This window comes from Littorina saxatilis, linkage group LG9 (assembly GCF_037325665.1).
Source record: "Littorina saxatilis isolate snail1 linkage group LG9, US_GU_Lsax_2.0, whole genome shotgun sequence".
NCBI classification, from domain to species: domain Eukaryota; kingdom Metazoa; phylum Mollusca; class Gastropoda; order Littorinimorpha; family Littorinidae; genus Littorina; species Littorina saxatilis.
In genome coordinates, this window is record NC_090253.1 from 19036400 (window position 1) to 19057975 (window position 21576).

Consider the following 21576-nt stretch of genomic DNA (forward strand, 5'->3'; position numbering starts at 1 on the left):
AAAATAAATAACTATTTTGAACAAAAAAACAAAAAGGGGAACAGTTAAATTGTGCATGTGTGTGTGTGTGTGTGTGTGTGTGTGTTTGTGTACGTACGTGCGTGCGTGTGTGTGTGTGCATGCGTGCGTGCGTGTGTGTGCATGCGTGTGTGTGTGCATGTGTGTGCTTGCGTGCGTGCATGTTTGTGTTGAAAGGAGGTTCCGCTGTATACCCCTTACCTGTGGTAAGAACGGTGCTAGCTGCAGCCAGTTCTTCATACACGGAGCTGTTGGGCAGCAGCTGGGTGACGGCCATCTCGTCAGAGCCACAGCGAATCTCTGCCTCCTCACACAGCAGGTGGAAACAGGACATTGCCGTCAGCACAGCGTCCATGTCGATACTCCACAGGTACATGAAGAACACCACCTGTACATAGGCACCAGGTAAGAAATCAGTTAGTATCATATATTAAGTGCAAGGCACCATCTTGGAACTGGACATTTACTCAGCTACACCCTCACCTTTTTTCCCCCATCTTCATTACGGTCTGTTATATTTTATTCTAGACTAAAGTATCACATGGAATCATCGTTACCAATTTCTTCCTCATTCTCAAATTAACATTTTATTCAGCATAATAAAGTTTTCTGGGTCAATGTGTATTTCTGTTAGCCTACATTCAAGTGTGCATGCAATCATGGCTACTACTTCCTATTTGTGTCTTCTTCTTTTTAATTAATTTTATTAACCAATGGCTGGGAATTTGGGGTTCGTTTCGTGCTTGTGGAAATCTAGCAGAACAAGAATCCTGCTAACCAGGTATGTGTATGTTTAGGTGTAATCAGCCACCTTCACTTCTGGCCCGGCAGAACGAACAAAGTGGTAAGACATGGATACCATCTCTGAGTCATCATACAAAGTTGACCAACATGGCCTGGATTCGAACCTGTGGCCCGAGGGTCACACGTCCAATGCTCTACCAGCTGCGCAAACAGGCCCCCTTGAAAGTTTATTTAGTGGCCAAAGTGTGTATAATTTTACCACACCAATTCATCATTGCAACTTTCTTCCTCCTCCTCCTATCCCTCCTCTCTAACCCCTCCCTTTACCACTCCCCCCTCCCCTCACCCTAGACATCTTCCCCTTCCCCCTCTTACCTCCAGTTTGATGTGTGCCTGCCTGCAGACGGGAATGTTGCTGCCAACGTTGGCCGTTGCGCTGTGTTTGAGGAGAAAGCGGTTGCGGCAGATGAGGATCTCCCTAAGCCACTTGAGAATCTCGGTGTAGTTGACGATCTGGTGCTGGATTAGCCTCTGAGAGATGTAGAACGACACCTGCGAGCTGGAATAGAATGAAGGGGAATGTTTAGAAAGGGAATATGGTTGAGTTTAGAAGAAAGTGGATAGCACAGAGGTTATCAATGTACTTGTAAGTTAGATAGAATGAAGGGGAACGTTTAATTGGGGGATATAGTTGCATTAGAAAAAAAGGGATAGCACAAAGGTCATCAATGTCCTCGTAAGTAAAATAGATCCTAATAGTTAAATAGAAGAACTCCGGAAATAACTCTGCAATGTCCTGGTAAGTAAAATAGATCCTAATAGTTAAATAGAAGAACTCTGGAAATAACTCGGTCAGGTTTGTATGAGCTGTGAAAGAGTGAATACTCTTGCTTTTGAGGCAAACTTTCCACACGTGCTCCTTGTCCACGTGTTTCAGACACACCCCTTGCTAGTGACTGGCCTATAATGTCACATGGGAAAGTTTGCCCCATAAAAGCAAGAGAATTCATTCGTTCGCAACCCATACAAACCCGACAGAGTTATTTCCAAATATCGTCTATTGAGGGGATGTATTGAAAAAAATAAGGGGATGGCGCAAAGGTTGTCTCTGGCAGCATTATCAGCATCAGCCAATTTATCCTTATCTCAAGTCAGACAACAAACTTCACAATCAATCTTAATATACACAACAGTTTCCATACCTGATGTCCCAGAAGGTGTTCATGGGTGCCTCAGGGTTCCACAGCTCAATGTTCTCTGGTTGGTGGAGAACCAGAAGGGCCTAGAAAACAAGGAACATGTTATTTTCCATGCACAATTCACCCAAAATAAGTTCACACAAACATACTTTTAATTTGTAAACTCCGTCGCGATATAACCTTGAACGGTTGAAAACGACGTTAAACACCAAATAAAGAAAGAAAGAATTTGTAAACTGTAACCTAAAATTCCAGCTCAGACTGTTGTCATAACTTACATTAAAGCGCAAACATTCAGTGTAAGCTGCCCTGTTACTGTTAATACAAAATCTTGAGCAGCGAGTAGAAAAACGGAAATCATCTGAGAAATGTCACATACCTCCATGGCTTTTTGTGCGACGTCAGGCATCATCTGCTGGTGAACCAGGGAGACAAGGCTGGTGATCAACTCTAACGTGCTCCGCTGGATCTCATGGCCTGGCTTCCCCTGGTTCTGGTCACAGATACAATAAGTTTCAATAACATGTTAACACAAACAAGTCTCATGTACTTAGCAACTGATCGGGGCGGGGATATAGCTCAGTTGGTAGCGCGCTGGATTTGTATTCAGTTGGCCGCTGTCAGCGTGAGTTCGATCCCAGGTTCGGCGGAAATTTATTTCACAGAGTCAACTTTGTGTGCAGACTCTCTTCGGTGTCCGAACCTCCCCCCGTGTACACTACATTGGGTGTGCACGTTAAAGATCCCACGATTGACAAAAGGGTCTTTCCTGGCAAAATTGCTTAGGCACAGTTAATAATTGTCTACCTATACCCGTGTGACTTGGAATAATAGGCCGTGAAAGGTAAATGTGCGCCGAAATGGCTGCAATCTACTGGCCGTATAAAATTTCATCTCACACGGCATCACTGCAGAGCGCCCAGAACTGTACCCACGGAATATGCGCGATATAAGACTCATTGATTGATTGATTGATTGATCCATAACTGAAGACGCCAAAAGCACACAAAAAAGGAATAAAAATACTTATACACACAAAAACAACTGTTTTGTGACAGAAACAATGTCATTAAGAGAAACTCATTACATTTATCTTCCTGTTGGAACAGGGTTTGAAACCAGGACCTCAAACACAGAGGAGTATTGCACTAACCAGACGGCTACCAAGCCCCGCCTCGAATGTCTCCAATACTAAATGCGTGAAAATAATGTCTATGGGACCGATTCATTCCAACCGAGCGGTAACGTTAGTTTTGCAAACGAGTTAACCATAACCTGTCACTCAGTTACAGTAGGAAATCAAACAAGGCATACTGGTATTTACAGAGAAAAAAGAAACAGAAACAGAAACTGATACCACTGATACTGATACCACTGACTATTTCATTTTCAGATTTCAAACGGTAAAATAATCTGTCAATGTCACCCTAAATACATTAAGTCTGTGGGCGTTAGCGGACACTTATATTACACACTACAAAATCCCACAAATATTGAAACTAAAACTGACAAAACCAGCTTCCTTACATGCAGCATGAGGTGTGGGTCAGCGATGACCAGCTTGACCAGCCACAGGAGGATGTACTTGTACGTGCTCAGCGTCTCGTCCGGCCGCGACAGCTTGAGGGTGGTGGTCATTTTGGACAGTGTCTGTCGACACACCAATCAAAACTTAGCACATAAATCACTGAATCTTTCAAGGCAAGGCAAAGCAACATTAATTTCAATAACCCCTAGTGTTACATGAAACTGAAACTGAGTTACAGCTTAACATTGTTAATTCCTTTGGTGAGAACTCTGTAGAAGCTGTAGAACTCTGTTACATATTACACATTCATGCAAGCTACAAGCGGTATTTTCTGTACCAGTCTTTTGACACTTTGCCTCTCTTGTTTACGCAATGGTAAACCGAATAACTCATAGTGAAAAACAAATATTGCATACTCTTGTTTTTGGCCAGAAAATGCTACCTGAAGAAAATGCTCACACCATTAACTCATTCGCTACGTGTCTGAACTGGAATTCCGACAGCTGTGCTTAGCGTTGCCGACACGTCTGAAGTTTAGTTCCGACGAATATCACAAATTTTTAACTGACCAAGGGAAACAACCCCTGCAATAAACTTCTGCCTGTCTACAGTGGAACCATTCACTGTAAACAGTTTCTTCCCTTCAATTGTTGGGAATAATTTGATTTTTTTGACGGTGTGCGACCCACGTGTTTTGACTTTTCCAAGATGGCGGATCGTTCTGCCACAAGACGTATTAACTTGAAAAGAGTGCTAGAACTTGTTATTCAGGACGGTTCTGATCTTGACCTTTGTGATGATGATTGTGGAGATGATATTTTAGATTCTGATGACGAGTTTGTGCCAATGGACGATGATTTGGGTGATGATTCGGACAATGAAAGCGTCGATCATGACATTGTGTATGATGAACCCATGACGTAGAAATTGTTTTTGTTGTTTTGCTGCAAAGAGGTAGTTTGACTGGATGTGAAGACAACAAAAGGTATGTTCTTTCAAATGTTTCATATATTTTCTAAAAGAGCAAGTTTCAAACTTTGCAAAAATGTAAGGTAGGTAAGGTTATTTTGTGTTGTTGATTTTTAAATTTTTTTTTTAAATGGGTCAAAATCGTGCGCTGGGAGGGAACACGAGGGACAATTTAGACGCGTCCCGAATGAGTTAATCTCCCCATTTAGTGCAGTGTGAGGTTGGACATCACATTGAATGAATCTCAAAAGGTTTACTCTTCTGTCAGTATCTGATGTCACTTCACTGAACCATTTCTGGAGATAACCCACCAACTATTACTTCTTTTTCTTCTTCTTCTTCTGCGTTCCAGGATTACCAACTATTACAAACCTGTACAAAAATATAAGCTCAAAAACACAAGCTTGCCCCCTGTGAGACAAAGACAACGAAGCCAGAAACAGAAAGAAGGATGGCACTGTACGTAGAGCAGGCTGGTGTGGCAACGCAACACTTACCCCGGAACTGACCTTGGGGCAGTTGTGTGAGGAGAACCCTTGTGTCACCTTATTGACCGTCTCCGTGAACATGTTACGCAGTTCTCCCGCTTTGCCGTAGATAAGGCTGATGTCTGGCCACCACTCTAGCCGCGGCTGTAAAAATCACACAGTGTCAATATTCATAACTCATATTTTTATTGCAGAGTGTTTGTGTCTGAAATATTTACTCAAGTACTATTTTAAGTGCTTTTTCAACTCAAATGCTTATCATGTTGGGCGTTGTGGTTGTTGTGTTACGCACCACCATCGTAATTCCTAATGTTTGAGATGTCAAAGTTAATTTGACTTTGATCTCTGGGTACGTGTGCATGACAAAATTTGCAAACAGAAAGCAGCAAAGATGTTGAGTCTGGTATATGTCCCAGAGGAAGGATGCTTCTATCCAATGTAAAAAGCCCCAACAGATCTGTGATGTACATGATGGTTTATACTTCTTCTTCTTCTTCTTGTCGATTAATCAGATGGAAACGCCGGTTCTCCGCGCAAATGTTGCCGTGCGCTGTAGGTTGTCCAGACTGCCATAGAGCTTCCCTTGCACCGTGGTCGCCTCTGCCCAGATCTGGCTCCTGAGGCCATCGTGTAGTGGGCAAGTCTGCAGCAGGTGTTCCGTTGTCATGCTGCCTGTCTGACAAGGGCACTGGTCTGACTGGCCAATTCTGAACTTGGTGAAAAGGTGGTGGTTCATTCGGTTGTGGCCTGTCCGCAGTCTGAATATGAGGACCTGCTCAGACCTTGTGCAAGGTGAAAGGCGTCGTTTTTGTTGTAGTGTGGGTGCTGCTGCAACCACTTTTTGTGTTGCTTGGCCTTGATGATGATGGGGGGGATGGGATAGAGCCACTTGTTAATTGTTTCTTGTTCACAAAAGCACTAATAAAAAAATTGCTCCAGGGGCTTGCAACGTAGTACAATATATGACCTTACTGGGAGAATGCAAGTTTCCAGTACAAAGGACTTAACATTTCTTACATACTGCTTGACTAAATTCTTTACAAACATTGACTATATTCTATACAAGAAACACTTAACAAGGGTAAAAGGAGAAACAGAATCCGTTAGTCGCCTCTTACGACATGCTGGGGAGCATCGGGTAAATTCTTCCCCCTAACCCGCGGGGGGTATGCACCTTTAAACCTAAAGGCGGTCCTAAATTGAGCCCGAAGTCAACTTCGCGAAGACTTTGCGGGCTTTTTACCAAAAATTTAGTGCTAAAGCTTCGTGTAGCCAGCTTCGCGAAGACGGAAGTATATCGCGTAGTCAACTTCGCCCAGTTAAGGACAGACTAAATACATATGTCACGCAACACACTGACCTGTGTGATGATTCTATGAAGGGCGGTGACGAGAACCAGATGGTACATGGGAGGGGAGTGGCTGTTGAGACACACTTTCAGCACGTCATTGTTGTGCGGCGTGATACGGAAGCAGGACACGAAGCAATCGACGTAGAGGTCAAGGTCTTGGCCCACGACCCCTTGCACCTTGGAGAACGTCTTGCTGTTGGGTGGTGGGTTGAACAAAAGTGTCTGAAACACAACAGAATCGTAGGAAAGATCATTTCACCAAAGATGCATTAAATGTCCATAGAGACTAGCTGGTCCTTGGTTGAATCAATAAATGTTTCACAGACTAGTATTATCATTAGTGTTAAGATAGCCCGGCAAGCAAAATCTCATTCAAGATGTCATATATGAATGACTGCCTGAACTTAAAGCTGAAGCTGAATATCTCTGTTCTCTACAGCTTTGAGAATGCCCCATTTGCAGAAAGATCTCATGGCTGTATGAGTATGAACAGCATGCTGCGTCCAGTCCTTTCATGCTCAGCATAATCCTTTCATAAGCCTAGTTCTTTTATGATGAGCCTCACCCTGTTATGATGAGCATATTCCTTTCAAATGGCGAAAGACAAAAACATAAAGTAAAACATTCTGTAAGGAAAACCATTTTGTTTTCAAAATTCCAAAGCAAAACCCAGAATCATAACCCTCTTCGACGGGCGCTGTGGCGGGGTGGTAAGACGTCGGCCTCTTAATCGGAAGGTCGAGGGTTCGAATCCCGGCCGCGGCCGCCTGGTGGGTTAAGTGTGGAGATTTTTCCGATCTCCCAGGTCAACTTATGTGCAGACCTGCTAGTGGCTTATCCCCCTTCGTGTGTACATGCAAGCACAAGACCAAGTGCGCACGGAAAAGATCCTGTAATCCATGTCAGAGTTCGGTGGGTTATAGAAACACGAAAATACCCAGCATGCTTCCTCCGAAAGCGGCGTATGGCTGCCTTAATGGCGGGGTAAAAACGGTCATACACGTAAAATTCCACTCGTGCAAAAACACGAGTGTACGTGGGAGTTTCAGCCCACGAACGCAGAAGAAGAATAAACCTCTTCTACAGATATAGCAGGGCAAACTCTCACTTTGAGATCTTGTATGACGGACTGTACGAGAGTGAAGAGGACGTTGAGTCTGTCCTTGATGTTGATGTAGGTGGAGGCTTTGCACAGACGAACGCAGGTGACCGCGGCGCCCTCTGTCAGGCTCTTGTTGCCGCTGTGATGGCTGGAGATGGCCTTTTTCACTTCATCGATAAATGATTTCTGGAATAAGAGATAAAATCGAGAGTAAGCAGTTCGTCTCTAGAAAAGCCTTTCGTCCTAAGCAAATCAAATGTTTTGTCTGTGTTTTTTGTGTTGTTTCTTCATTGGTGGTTGTTTTTGATTTGTGCATGTGTGAGTTCTGCTCATTTGTTGCATTGTTTATTTGTTTGCTTGCTTGCTTGTCTTTCTGCTGTTCTGTCTTTTGTGCATGTGTGTGGGTGTTTTATTCTTCCCATTGCCTGCAGAGAATCATCTACTTTTTCCTCTTCTTTGTTTGTGTTATCAATTTTTGCATAAATTTATATCCAGCCATTTCCAATATCATGCAGTAAGCACATGCCGTCTCTAAGGGACAGACCGGCAACAAGCAAATGAATTCCACTTTGACAAATTTCATCATTCAAAAATTAAAAAGAACCATTATACAAAACTTGCAAAATGTTCTGCAACTTAGTTTGTGTATCCTTCACTGGGTTTTCTGAAAAGTTTGAGTCATAATCTTTTTACCTTTTTCAAGTGCTGCTGAGAACACGGGGCACCTGTGTCTGCGTTGTTGATTTCTTCCAGGATTTTCTGAAATGAAACGTAAATGATTATTTAAACGAGTTTTCTAAAAAACACAAAAATAATGCAGACAAAACAGTGAAATATCTTATGTCCAAATGTACATCATGAACATATACAAACACCCATGGATTCCTTTCTACACAATCAAATTACAAGATGGGTAGTCCTTGTGATGTATAACTTCCCGGCATGATGCAACACAGCTGACCCATTAAAGATTCAGCCAAGTAAAAAGTAGCACAAAATATGATTTGCTGACATGCAAAAGAAACACCATCGGTGTACAAGTCCACACAACCCTGTACCACTCAATCAGTTTATTTCTGCAAGCAAAAACCACCACTGCGATCACACATATATATATATACTGCACAAAATCAATATCAACTTGTTGCATGTACCCTTTTCCTCACCCCCCCCCCCCCCCCACCCCCCTCTCTCTCTCTCCCCCCCCTCTCTCTCTCTCTCTCCTCCTCCTCTCCCCCATTCCTCTCCCCCGTTCTCCTCACACACACACTCCCACACACACTTACTGGACAGAGGATTAGCAACATCATCTGCAGCGGCCAGACTGAAGCTCTTCTTCTGGATCCTTCCACCAAGTTGTTGAAATGCTCAAACAGCTTGTCACAGCACTCTGCATCACACACGAAGTATCGAACGTAAACAAATAAAGTAATGACAACAAATCTGAAGAAGAAAAAGCATGACGCCTCCCAGCAAAGGACACCTTACTCCTTTAATTTCTTTTCAATACGACTTTATTATCTGAATGTGGAACATACAAAAATGTGTTTTCGTTTTCATATTCCTTGAACCCTATCATAAGAAAACCCTCTGATAAAAGGACACCTCCCACCAACAAGCACATCTCGTTTGGTCCATTGGCTTTTACAACTCAAAGAACACATACACCACCACGCTCTTCTCGATTCCCCGTCTATGTTAAAACATGAAGTCAAAACTTGACTAAATGTAAAAACAAAGAAACAAAAACAACCAGCATGGAATGACTCTGATGAATGGACACCTGCCATGAAAGGACGCCAATTCTTCCATTCCTTCTTCTTCAGAAACAGATGTGTCCCTTTCATACATGTACACCTGCCACAAAATCCAACTTCTGGCTGATCCCTGTGACAAGAGTGAAGCAACTAAATTTCAGCAGTGAGTGGAATTTTTTTTTCATTTTGTTTGTTTGTTTGCTTAACGCCCAGTCCACCACGAAGGGTGATATCAGGGCGGTGCTGCTTTGACATTTAACGTGCGCCACACACAAGACAGAAGTTGCAGCACAGGCTTCATGTCTCACCCAGTCACATTATTCGGACACCGAACAAACCAGTCCTAGCACTAACCCCATAATGCCAGACGCCAGGCGGAGCAGCTACTAGAATTTTTTTTTTTTAATTTTTTTTTTCCATTACTTTATTTATTATTGTCCCAACCCTGGGAAATTCGGGTCAGTTTCTCCCAGCGGAAAGCTAGCAGCAACAGAGTCGCGCTACCCAGGTGTCTGCGTGTTTAGGTGTAATCAGCCACCTGCACTTACGGCAGAACCACTGAGGTCTTTTACATGCCACAGTGGTGACAGTGGTGACACAGGGGTGGGAAATGGATACCGTCTCCGAGTCTGCACTTAAAGTTGACCTGTATCCGTCCGGGCCCCGATTTGAACCTGCGACCCTAGGATCACAAGTCCAGTGCTCTACTAATTGAGCTAAAAACCAAACTGAGGCAACGCAGAGACCTCCTACCTTGTAGTTCATCGTTGGGTCTTTTCTGGAGGTCAGTAAACTCTTTGGGGTAGTTGTCCATCCAGTTCCATATTGCCTGCACACAGAATGAAAATGTCAGATGAAACCTGTATTTTATTTTAAACATTTTTAATCTTGCAAACACTCAGTTACATAGCATGTAGCCAGCAAATGCAAAACGAAAGGGAAAATCTACTCAATGTCCACCAAAGTGTATTTGGACAGTGAAACTGTATTGGCTGAAGCGAACACAACAATAAATGCATGCAATATAAGTTGTTGCTTCTTTTCTTTAAATGTTTCCTTTTCACAGTGGTGGTATATATTTCCCAGCCCCCCCTGGTGCAGATGTTTTAACATGAAACTTTTTCTGAAGCTGGACAATTTAGACTTTTACGGACAGAAACACTATTAAAACAGACTAGATCATGTATACTGTACCTTGGCAGATCAAACTGATGTTTTGTCTGTTAAACTGAACAAGTTTAAATTCCAAAATAATAATCTAAAGAAATGCTGAAATTGAGCATGCCTTGAAAATCTTGTGAGATGGATGCACTAACACTGAATCAGTGGAAAATATTTTTCTTTATTTCTTTCAACAAATTTCTAAATCTAGATGCACACACACACAAAAACAACAACACTTTTCCTCACCTTTTCCAGATTGAGTCCCAAGATTATGATGACAGGCCGTGACTTGAGCGTCTTGAACTTGGACACAACTTCTAGCAAAAAGCACAAACCATGCGATGGGCAAAGAAATAACACACGGCAAAAAGACGAGCATTACACATTGCTACTCTGTTCCAGAATGTTTGAAATCATGTCTAGTTAGTTTATTCTTCTTTCACTTTACGGTGCTATCATGAGTTCCCCATATGCACAGACATGTTCACTCACAAACATACACTAAAACAAACACACACACACACACTCACTCCTTCTCAGCTCCTACTCCCCCCCCCCCCCCCCCCCCCCCCCCTCCCTTCAGATACACTACAGTAGTCTCTTTACATCTGTTCGTTATAATCGATTACATGCAGGCTGGGTGTGTCAAAGACAATTTTCCATTTTTATGTAACATTTTAATGGACAATAAAGTGTTGTTATTGTTATTGTTGACCCCCCAAAATCTGAGCAAATTATATTCGTAAAAGAGGAGTCTTACAATCACAAAGAAGTTAAATTGATAGAATTCAGTGAAAATCTCAGAAAACAACACTGTAAAAGCCAGTCTTAAAACAGATGGTCTGACTCCGAGATTTAACTCTATAAACAAGTTCACCCCACGTGTATCAAAACAAGGGCAACTATTCACCATTCAAAAGCTTGGTGAGCCGAGAAAGGTCCATGTTCATGTGCTGTATCAGCTCCAAGTCTGACAGGTCTGACGTATCTTCAACTTGTGACAAGTGAACCAGTCTGAAAAAAACAAACATCAAGCATATAAACTAAGTCAGACAGGTCTCACGTCTCATGTAAATCTACTTGCCTCCATTGAATCATTGCATGACAAAATATTTCAAAGCAAATTGCCAGAATAAAACATTTTTGAAGAACAAAATCTTGACCACAAAGAACAGCAGACATCACTCACTTGGCTGAGATCTTGTTGAAGACCGCAGTGAAGTTGTTGAGACTGAGAGCAAAGAGAACTTCCGATGCCAGGTTCCTCAGCTGTAGAGCCAGAGGGTTCTGGTCTGTGGGCTGGTTCAGAAACTGAAACGGAATTTTTAAGTTTACAAAACAGAAAAAAGATTTTTAAAAAAGGGTCAAACAGTGATATAAACAGAAAGTTTGAGCATTCCAAACCTGGAGTTTAGCCAAACAGTATTTTTCTTCTACTAATCTTAATTTTTTTCTTCTTCTAATCTTACCTTGCAGATCTCGGGCAGAAGTAGTTTGACGTACATGGCTTCATCTAGTCTGGAGGTATCTTTTGGTTGCTGAAAAAATAGCACACATAGCATGAGCAAAATAGTCAGTATATATAGAGAGAGAGACACTAGACAGGAGAACAATAACTAACAAAACAAACAGCATTCTCAGGATAAATGATCTGTTATGTATAAAGTTTAAAACAAACATTTCTTCCTTTGTCAACCATCAAAAAATCTACACAGGTATTACAGTGGAACCCCCCTTTTAAGACCCCCCAATTTAAGATTCCCTCCCTTTCTTTCTTTCTTTATTTGGTGTTTTACGTCGTTTTCAACCACGAAGGTTATATCGCGACGGGGAAAGGGGGGAGATGGGATAGAGCCACTTATCAATTGTTTCTTGTTCACAAAAGCACTTATCAAAAATTTGCTCCAGGGGCTTGCAACGTAGTACAATGTATTACCTTACTGGGAGAATGCAAGTTTCCAGTACAAAGGACTTAACATTTCTTACATACTGCTTGACTAAAAATCTTTACAAACATTGACTATATTCTATACAAGAAACACTTAACAAGGGTAAAAGAAGAAACAGAATCCGTTAGTCGCCTCTTACGACATGCTGGGGAGCATCAGGTAAATTGTCCCCCCTAACCCGCGGGGGGATCCCTCCCTTTTAAGACCCTGTTTCCTCAGACTTTCTGTTCATAACCTCTGTAAATTCACCCCCATTTTAAGACTCCCTCCTTTTCAAGACCCGATTTTCTCCGATTTTTGGAGGTCTTAAAAGGGGGGTTCCACTGTAACACAGAATGATAGTGTCCTTCCACATTCGCGTATTGACACTGGTTTTAGTTACAAAACTGATTCAACTCACAGAATTGAGTACTTGTTTCAAGGTGTCAAGGATGATGATCTGTGAGTCGTAATAGTTTCGTTCTGCTTCTGCATGTACCCGCTGCACACAGAAAAACAACTCAATTACATCATTGCAATCATGGCAAATGATTCTTGCCCATAATTCTTTGGTAAGGCGTCTTGCCACCTCCTCTCTATAACAAAACAACAAACAAAAACAGAACTGGGCATTGCAGTTATACATTACTGCATGTTCTTTAAAAAAAAAAAGGAAACCCCCTCTTGCTACACCAAGTGCTCCCCCCCCCCCCCCCCCCCCCAAGAAAAAAAGGAGAAAAAAAACCAAGTGCACATACATAAAATAAACAAGAAGAGCAAACGCTCGATCGAGTCACTTTCGCAGTTCTGAATATTATATGAGGCATCAGATGGACAGGAAGAAATTGCTATTCACAACACAATGAGTCACGTTCACATAAAATTTGAGCCCGGTCACTTTTATAGTTTCCGAGAAAAGCCCAACGTTAAGTTGTGTGTTGCCGAACAGAAAAGGCTAGTTATCTCCCTTGTTTTTCTGATAACGTTCGTAAAAGGCTACAGATGTAAATACTTTGATGTAAAGAATAATCCTACAAAGTTTCAATCACATCCGATGAACTTTGTCAAAGATATAAAATGTCTAATTTTTCCTTTGACGCTGACCTGTGACCTTGAAAAAGGTCAAAGGTCAACGAAACCATCGTTAAAGTGTAGAGGTCATTGGAGGTCACGACTAAACAAAATATGAGCCCGATCGCTTTGATAGTTTCCGAGAAAAGTCCAACGTTAAGGTGGTGTCTACGGACGGCCGGACGGCCGGCCGGACAGACTAACACTGACCGATTACATAGTCACTTTTTCTCAAGTGACTCAAAAAGATAAAAATGTGCATCTCGAAAGGCAAGATCATATTAGATAACTTCAGCACAAACATGAAATAAATGTATTAACATAGGCACTATGGGAATAGTTCAGGGAAAGAAAGGAACATTCTTGTTCAAAAGTCTTCTTTTTTTGGTTGATGTGCTGCGCTTCATGAACTGGGAACCTCTCCATTCTTCCATGAGAATTTCTGACTTAAATGTGCATTAGCCAGTGAAATCTCATTCTTAAACCCTACCTTTGGCCATTATGTGAGTGTCAGGATTTTATAGATTTTGTTGATACTGATAGGTTCTTCCTACCAGTGATCTGAGCTATGCTATGCTAACTTGGTTTTTCTGTCCCCAGAACAAGTGTCTATTTGGGACATGACGCCTGAAGATCTCATCATGCTATTTATAGTTACTAGAAATGTCAAAACTGATACATTTGTGCTGCATCTTCCAAGAAACCAAGAGATATGTATTACAGTGTAGTGTGCATTACTGGGCGGGGATATAGCTCAGTTGGTAGCGCGCTGGATTTGTATTCAGTTGGCCGCTGTCAGCGTGAGTTCGATCCCAGGTTCGGCGGAAATTTATTTCACAGAGTCAACTTTGTGTGCAGACTCTCTTCGGTGTCCGAACCTCCCCCCGTGTACACTACATTGGGTGTGCACGTTAAAGATCCCACGATTGACAAACGGGTCTTTCCTGGCAAAATTGCTTAGGCACAGTTAATAATTGTCTACCTATACCCGTGTGACTTGGAATAATAGGCCGTGAAAGGTAAATATGCGCCGAAATGGCTGCAATCTACTGGCCGTATAAAATTTCATCTCACACGGCATCACTGCAGAGCGCCTAGAACTGTACCCACGGAATATGCGCGATATAAGACTCATTGATTGATACTGCACACATGCATGCGAATTAAAGTATAGCTATTAAATTAAGCCGGGGCACAGAAGAAGGACTCATGTTGAACAATCCACTTGCATTGCAATTCTGCTAGGTGGTTCAGGTAGCGGAAATCATCTTAGCTCTGAACACGCAAGATAGGCCACAAGTAGTTATTTATCACAAAAGTCAGCTTAGCTTGGCTGACAAGGCTGGAATTATCTGACACAAATACTGAAATAGCAATGAACACTTTGGCGTAAAGGTGACAAAATGTCAACGCTTGTTTGCCACTTAAGTACTTTCATGTTCACATGTTCTTAACAGTTCTGAGCTCAACAGATTTTAAGCATGCTCTGTGTGAAGTAAGCATGAAAAAATGAAATCCCTAAACATTCTTTCCCTCGTTCGAATGTTTCATGTTGTTGTTTTGTATATTTGACTAAAGCTGTTGAGTACACTGCAGGCAAGCTAATTAGGTTGCATAGATCTGTGATTTTTGGAAACGAAAACATAATGTAGATTTGGATAAAAGAAACTGGTTATTGGCTGTTAACAGCACAAAAGAAGAAAGATTACGTCTGCTGCACTGGAAATTATTACATAGAATATATCCAACCAATATTTTATTAAACAAAATGGGATTACGAACATCGAATAAATGTGAATTTTGTAATGAATTAGACACTCTTGAACATTTCTTTTTTAGTTGCCAAGAGGTGATGAAGGGTTGGAAAATATGTAAAATGTAAAGATTTTGTTTATAAGAAAATACATGTTGCCATTATTTTGAATGAAGAAAATGTATTTTTGGGTTATTTTAGGGAAAGTTTGAAAAATGATTATATTTATTTTGTGAATTATTGTATTTTAATCACCAAAATGACCATTGGAAAATTTAAATATGGGAAAAAGTTAGATTTGGGTGTATTATTGGAAACTGAGCTGAACATTAGGAATAAATTTATGTTATGATTATTTTTATTTATTTTCTTAAACATATTAGTTTACTGATAAAATTTGTTGATTTAAAAATGTACACATTTGACTGAGAAAAGAAAAGACCTATGAAGAAGGTTTGCTCCAAGCCACACACGAAAAAAAAAATAATAAAAAAAAAATTTTTAAAAAAATTAAAAAATTAAAAAAAATAAAACAAATAAGGCAAAAAATAATTGTAGTAGCAAACCTGCATGCAACTGAGGTTAAAAAAAAAAAAAAAAAAAAAAAAAAGGTTGCATAGATCTCTTACCTTTTCAGATTTTTTTTCACAACGTCTGCAAATTTATCACCCCAAATGTAAGATTCCATCCATTTTAAGACCCATTTTTATTTTGAGGTCTGGGTTCCATTGTCATTAGTTTACTTTTGTGTACTAAAGCTAAAGTTCATCACTCTTCCTTTCCTATCTTTTTTTCATTCTACAAAATGATCCCGTAACAAGTAAGACAGTGTGAAGTACATCAGTGCTGTACTTAAGCTAAAGTTCATCTCTTGTCCTTTCCTATCATTTATTCATTCTATAAAATGTAATTCCCACAACAAGTAAGACAGTGTGAAGTACATGTCTCTATCAGTGCTCACAGTGTTGGTGTAGATAAAAACCCACGTTCAATAGCCTTGACCCACAAGTCAGCAGCGAATGTGATAAACGGGTTATCTCCCCTGAAAAGCGAAGCAAGCTTCGAAGATGGTGACGATGGAAAAGAGAACTGTGAGCGAACTGCGAAAGGTGGGTGTGTGTGTGTGATGTGTGTCAGTGTGTGTGTATATGCGCGTGCTGTGTGTGATGTGTGTCAGTGTGTGTGTATGCGCGTGCTGTGTGTGTGTGTGGCTGTGCTTGCGTGAGCTTGTGTGTGTGTGTGAGAGAGAGAGAGAGAGCGATAGTGAGAGTAGGGTATGGTTGTTGGTGAAAGTTGCGTTGGACGCTGGGGTTGGGCGGGTGTGTGTGTCAGAGAGGGTTGTGTGTGTGTGTGGGGGGGGGGGTGGACTGCGTGTGTGTTTATTTGTGTGTGTGAGGGTTGTGTGTGGGGGGGGGGTTGACTGCGTGTGTGGGTTTATTTGTGTGTGTGAGGGTTGTGTGTGTGTGTGTGTGTGTGGGACTGCGTGTGAGTTAAATGTGAGTTAAATGAGTAAGGCTTCAGTGATTTTTGGCACAATCAAACTATCGATAATGTAACGGATGGTGGTTATTTTAATACTTTCAAAGCACTGATGAAAAATAGGCTACAAGACCAATTTGTCCAAACCTGGCATTCAGAAATAAATGACAATGAGTTTTATTATAATTATAGAATGTATAAAGAGAATTTTGAGTTTGAAAAGTACTTGTCTATCCTGCCGCTGTTTTAAAATTTAGAACACTGAATCATAAATTGCCTATACAAAAAGGTAGGACTCTTGGTATTCCCAGACAAGACAGAATCTGTCACAAATGTTCATCAGGTGACCTTGGGGACGAGTTCCATTATATTTTTGTATGTCCTTTTTTTACCAATTATAGAAAACAGTTGTTACGGTGCTATTATTATGCCCGCCCCAATTCAGTTAAATTCAAAGAGCTTTTTTCCACTACAAAAAAGAGTTTATTGCTAAAACTCGCAAAGTTCATGACACTTGTCATGGACTGTTTGAGAAGCGAGTAAAATTTAATTCTCTTTTAGCTTTATACTCCGTTATCTGTTTTGTGTTGTTTGTAATAGTATTTTTGTCCTGATGTTATCTCACCCTTCACCCCCCCCCCCCTCACCCTTCCCCCCATTTCCCATAGTAAAGAAATGTATGTAATCACTTTGCACTTGTAGTGTTTTATTATTATTATTATTATTATTATTATTATTACTATTTATTATTATTATTGTTGAATTGTTTCTTGTATTGTTTTTGCTCTCCCTCACCCCTCAACTCCCTTTTCTGTACATAGTCTGATTTCTTTTTGTTTTAGTTCCTTTTATTTGGTGTTGAATGAAATGTGTTTTTATTGTGTTTTTTAATTTTCCATGTACCCTCACGGGGTTTTATTGGAATAAAACTTGCCTTGCCTTGCCTTGCCTTGCCTTGCCTTGCCTTGTGTGTGTGTTTATTTGTGTGTGGTGTGTGTGTGCCTTTCGCCTTGTATTGAGGAAATTAAACTGCGTTTGCGTATTATGTGTGTGTTTGCAAGCGTGCGTGTATGTTAGGTATATCTCAGTAGGTGTGTGTATGTGCGCGTACGTGCAATGTGTGTGCGTGCGCGCGTGTGTTTGTGTATGTATGTATGTGTGTGTGTGTGTGTGTGTGTGTGTGTGTGTGTGTGTGTGTGTGTGAGAGATAAACAAACTATCAAGAACAAAACAAAACTGAACAAACGAAATGTTTTCCCCCCAACTCTGATTATTGCTTGTTTCGGAGACGACTGTGATTTTGACTTTTTGAGTAAGCCTACACGAACACACAAGCTCAATACAGCCGGCAACAAGTTCGCCGGTCGGGGCAGTGAAATACTATTTCAAATAGATCTATTTCACTAAGAATGTCAATGGATATAGGGCAACATACTTATTTTTTAAATCAGTGATTGATTAGATCGTCATATTTTTGTGACACTGAGACCAAACCATCAACAAATTAGCAATAGGCCTTGAATCAAAGTCGTGCGAGATCTGACCTTGCTGCAAATCATGCCAAATGTACGTGTACGACTTGATTGTGTTGACGTTCAACTGGTAAGCTGGGCGATTGCAGGCTTTTATCCAGCGAAGGCAGCGATCTAGATGGTACAGATGCTTTCCCGGTTTCACAAATGGGATGAATTTCACGCCAACACAGCGTTCAGGATACCTATCATCCGTTTTACATTGTCCCCAAGCACAGCGCTTGTTAGGCGGCATTTGTGTGTGTTTGCTTCCTAAAACAAGGGAAGTAACTCCCAGAGCCTCGATATGTGGATATGGTTAATTGTAAAGAGGTTACAACAAGAGTATGATAACGGCTACAACTCATTTTCACCTTTCGCTCATCCTGCTGTTGTTGGAAATCATTTTGCTTTTTACATGGATGCGTGTGAAAACATGCATGCACACAAAGCAGAGCCTAGCTGTCAATTGCAGATCAAGATCTTCATCACCCTTGAAGACAGTGACATTATTGCAAACGGTATGGCCATGCAAAACTCACCATAAGAGGGCCTTAGGAGTAAAAAGCTTAGGAATGCAGAAGAAAAATGCCAGTTTGTAATGTTGTACTATGTTCTTATTTTTTTAGTGGTTGGGTGGTGCTGGGTGAGTGAAGATAAGGCCAACAACAAAAAATAGTTTGTTTACGGTAACATAGGCCAAAAAATTGGGTCGGTAGGTCGGGATATTTTTTTTCCCTCCCAAAAACCATATTTTTAATTATTTTGCCAAAAAACAAAGATTTAAAAAAAAAATTTTTTAACATTTTTCCTAAATGCCAAAAAAAAGTCAAGGGTCGCACGAAAAAATAGGGTCGGTCGGGATACCGTAAACAGACTATTTTTTGTGTGTGGTCTAAATACTATTTTTTAGCGTGCATGTGCGTTTTGTCTGCATGTAATCATGCCTGCATACAGACACCAGCAAGTGTGTGCATATTCTATTTGTGTGTGTGTGTGTGTGTGTGTGTGTGTGTGTGTGTGTGTGTGTGTGTGTGTGTGTGTGTGTGTGTGTGTGTGTGTGTGTGTGTGTGTGTGTGTGTGAGTGAGCGTGTGTGTAACTCTAATTTAGTCTTTTTATGTAATGAAGGGCATATTTGTTATAACTGCACAATTACTGGAGTATGCTTATCCACATGCCAGCACTCAACTTGTTTGAGTACAAAAAGAACTACACACACATTATTGAAACGCTGCAAACTTGAACTAAAACAGTATTATTTCAGAAAGTTAGAAGATTTTTCACTAAGCCAATTACCCAATAATCAAGACTGAATTCAAAGAACAGTGCTGCAATCTTAAAACAACTTAGTGAAACACTTATTTTTTCTACATTTTTTAAAATAGCAAAGAAAGTAGCAACTTTTCCTTTTTATATGACCAAAGAGTCAGACTGACAGTCATGCAATCCAGACATAATGATGAAACACGAAATAGTTTGTAAGCCCACTTCTTTGGTCAGAAAAATGAACACAGATTGTAATGTAAGTGCAATGTGTAAGTGCATCTACATAACTACTGATAATATTAAAGGTCACAATCACAGGTCATCTCCTGATACATCTGACTCTTCTGAGCCAACAAAGCATGTCAATCCAATTTCCCTATCATTAGCAGCAGGGTCTGCTTCAAAACATAACAGAGGCTGAGCCATGGCTAAAATCTTGTCTCCGGTTCTTAAACATATCATACGCTCCAAGCTGTTTACTGTATTTTCTTTCTGTATTAGCCCTAAGTGCAGCAGAATATTCATCGAAAGTGATTTATTTAGACAAAAATATGTTGGATTAGTGTGACGATCAGAACAGTTCGGTCCGTAGGTCCAAAGTTTACTTATTGTTTGTTTGTTTTTCAATCTGGCATGTTTCATTTTCCTTGGGTATGGAGTGCCAATTTTCGGTCTGTTAATCTCAAATTTCTCTCAGAGTAGTGAAAAATGTTTTGGATCAGCAGAAAACATTAGGGTCAGTCATTGTTTTAAACTCTATCAAGGACCTGTGTTTCTGGCATTCCATAACTATTAATTTGCATTTCTAAACTTAACACATCATCATCAGGGGTCCAGACAAGTTACTTCAAAACAGTCATTAGCTCAGCTAGAGTTGACAGGCGGTTTCTACTAGCTCGGCGGATTTTTTACTCGTCCCTGGTGATCGGGCGGACGATTTGGCCATCCCTGGTGTGTGTGTGTGTGTTTGTGTGTGAGGCTGAACGACTCGAGCAGTGCAAGGATTGTCCGATTGCTGACACATTTTGTCCAACACTTGCAGTTTCACTCTTGCAGCAACAAAGATCTGTACTTCATAGATAGATTCACCAACATCAAGCGCCTGTGACTTAGTGCTAGTATTCATTGATTAAGTATTACAATCATAGGCCTGTGGTTTTTTTCTTTCAGTTTTTTTCTGTTTTCACACCTGTTCCTTGTGTGTTCTCATACCGCCCCGTCCCTGCACTCACTGCTCTGTCCATATCAAAAGTTCATTCCGCTGCCAGACTTGTGGTTTAGCCCTAAGTGCAGTGTGGTTTAGTATCACAATCAAGGGCCTGTAATTTAGTATCACTATCAAGGGCCTGTGATTTAGTATCACTATCAAGGGCCTGTGGTTTTCTCTTCTTCGTTCATGGGCTTAGACTCCCACGTTCACTCATGTTTTTAGCACGAGTGGATTTTTATGTGTATGACCGTTTTTACCCCACCATTCAGGCAGCATACACCAATTCCGGGGAGGCATGCTGGGTATTTTCGTGTTTCTGCCAACTGGAGGCCAGCATTTTCCATCAGTCAATGAGAACTTAATCTGAACCTAACATGCTCACTACAGAAAACTCCATATCAGCAAAAGTCGCCCAAGAAAAGTCCCACCTTACTCCAGGTTCAAGGCTGTGAGGACAAGAAAAATCGTGCACCACACTATCACTGCTAGCCAACACTATCTGGGTCACTACAGAAAGATACGTGGACACTCACGGGGACCTTACAACCCTAGAGTAAGCTAGTACCTCGGTCATCAAAGAGTTACCTAAGTGTCTAATCACAGATTAACCGCTCTCCCAACTTGACTCATCATCTGCGAGTGGAAAAGGTTTTTCTGACAGCTCGACAGCCGAAGAATGGCTTACACCAACGAAGTAGCTCTAAAAGAATTCTGTACCCTAGACTCTGAGTTGCCTAATGGGAACCACGTGGAGGGAAGAGGAATGGATATCACGCCGGCGCAGAACGGAAAACATGTGGATTCTGAGAATGGAAATATTTCCAAAGGACCCCCTGTAGTCAGTGGCAATGGTCAGCTGACCCAGGTCAAAGGTGAGAGGTCAAGTCTGTTTACTTTCCAACTATTCAAGACAGTCTAGTTCTGTTTCAGCATTCAGATTTCACTTGCAGTTGCAACAATCTGGCGTAACAACATCTTTCAGGATCATTGGGATATTTTACAGAGCAACTTTCTTTCTTTATTTGGTGTTTAACGTC

At 41.1% G+C, this 21576-nt stretch overlaps 1 protein-coding gene across 1 annotated transcript in view; it reads right to left on the bottom strand.

Annotated features, from left to right (window-relative positions):
• LOC138975523 (neurofibromin-like) overlaps positions 1–21576 on the bottom strand; it is a 126944-nt gene that overhangs the window by 100155 nt on the left and 5213 nt on the right. Inside the window, exons 3-18 of the mRNA XM_070348230.1 lie at positions 12670–12750; positions 11790–11858; positions 11510–11631; positions 11231–11334; positions 10567–10637; positions 9910–9985; positions 8686–8789; positions 8093–8158; positions 7406–7585; positions 6307–6519; positions 4956–5090; positions 3489–3611; positions 2341–2454; positions 1965–2044; positions 1138–1321; positions 220–406 (exon numbers count right to left, since the gene is read on the bottom strand). Of these exons, the coding sequence (XP_070204331.1) occupies positions 220–406; positions 1138–1321; positions 1965–2044; positions 2341–2454; positions 3489–3611; positions 4956–5090; positions 6307–6519; positions 7406–7585; positions 8093–8158; positions 8686–8789; positions 9910–9985; positions 10567–10637; positions 11231–11334; positions 11510–11631; positions 11790–11858; positions 12670–12750 (1909 nt within the window). The remainder of the gene's footprint in view (positions 1–219; positions 407–1137; positions 1322–1964; positions 2045–2340; positions 2455–3488; positions 3612–4955; positions 5091–6306; positions 6520–7405; positions 7586–8092; positions 8159–8685; positions 8790–9909; positions 9986–10566; positions 10638–11230; positions 11335–11509; positions 11632–11789; positions 11859–12669; positions 12751–21576) is intronic.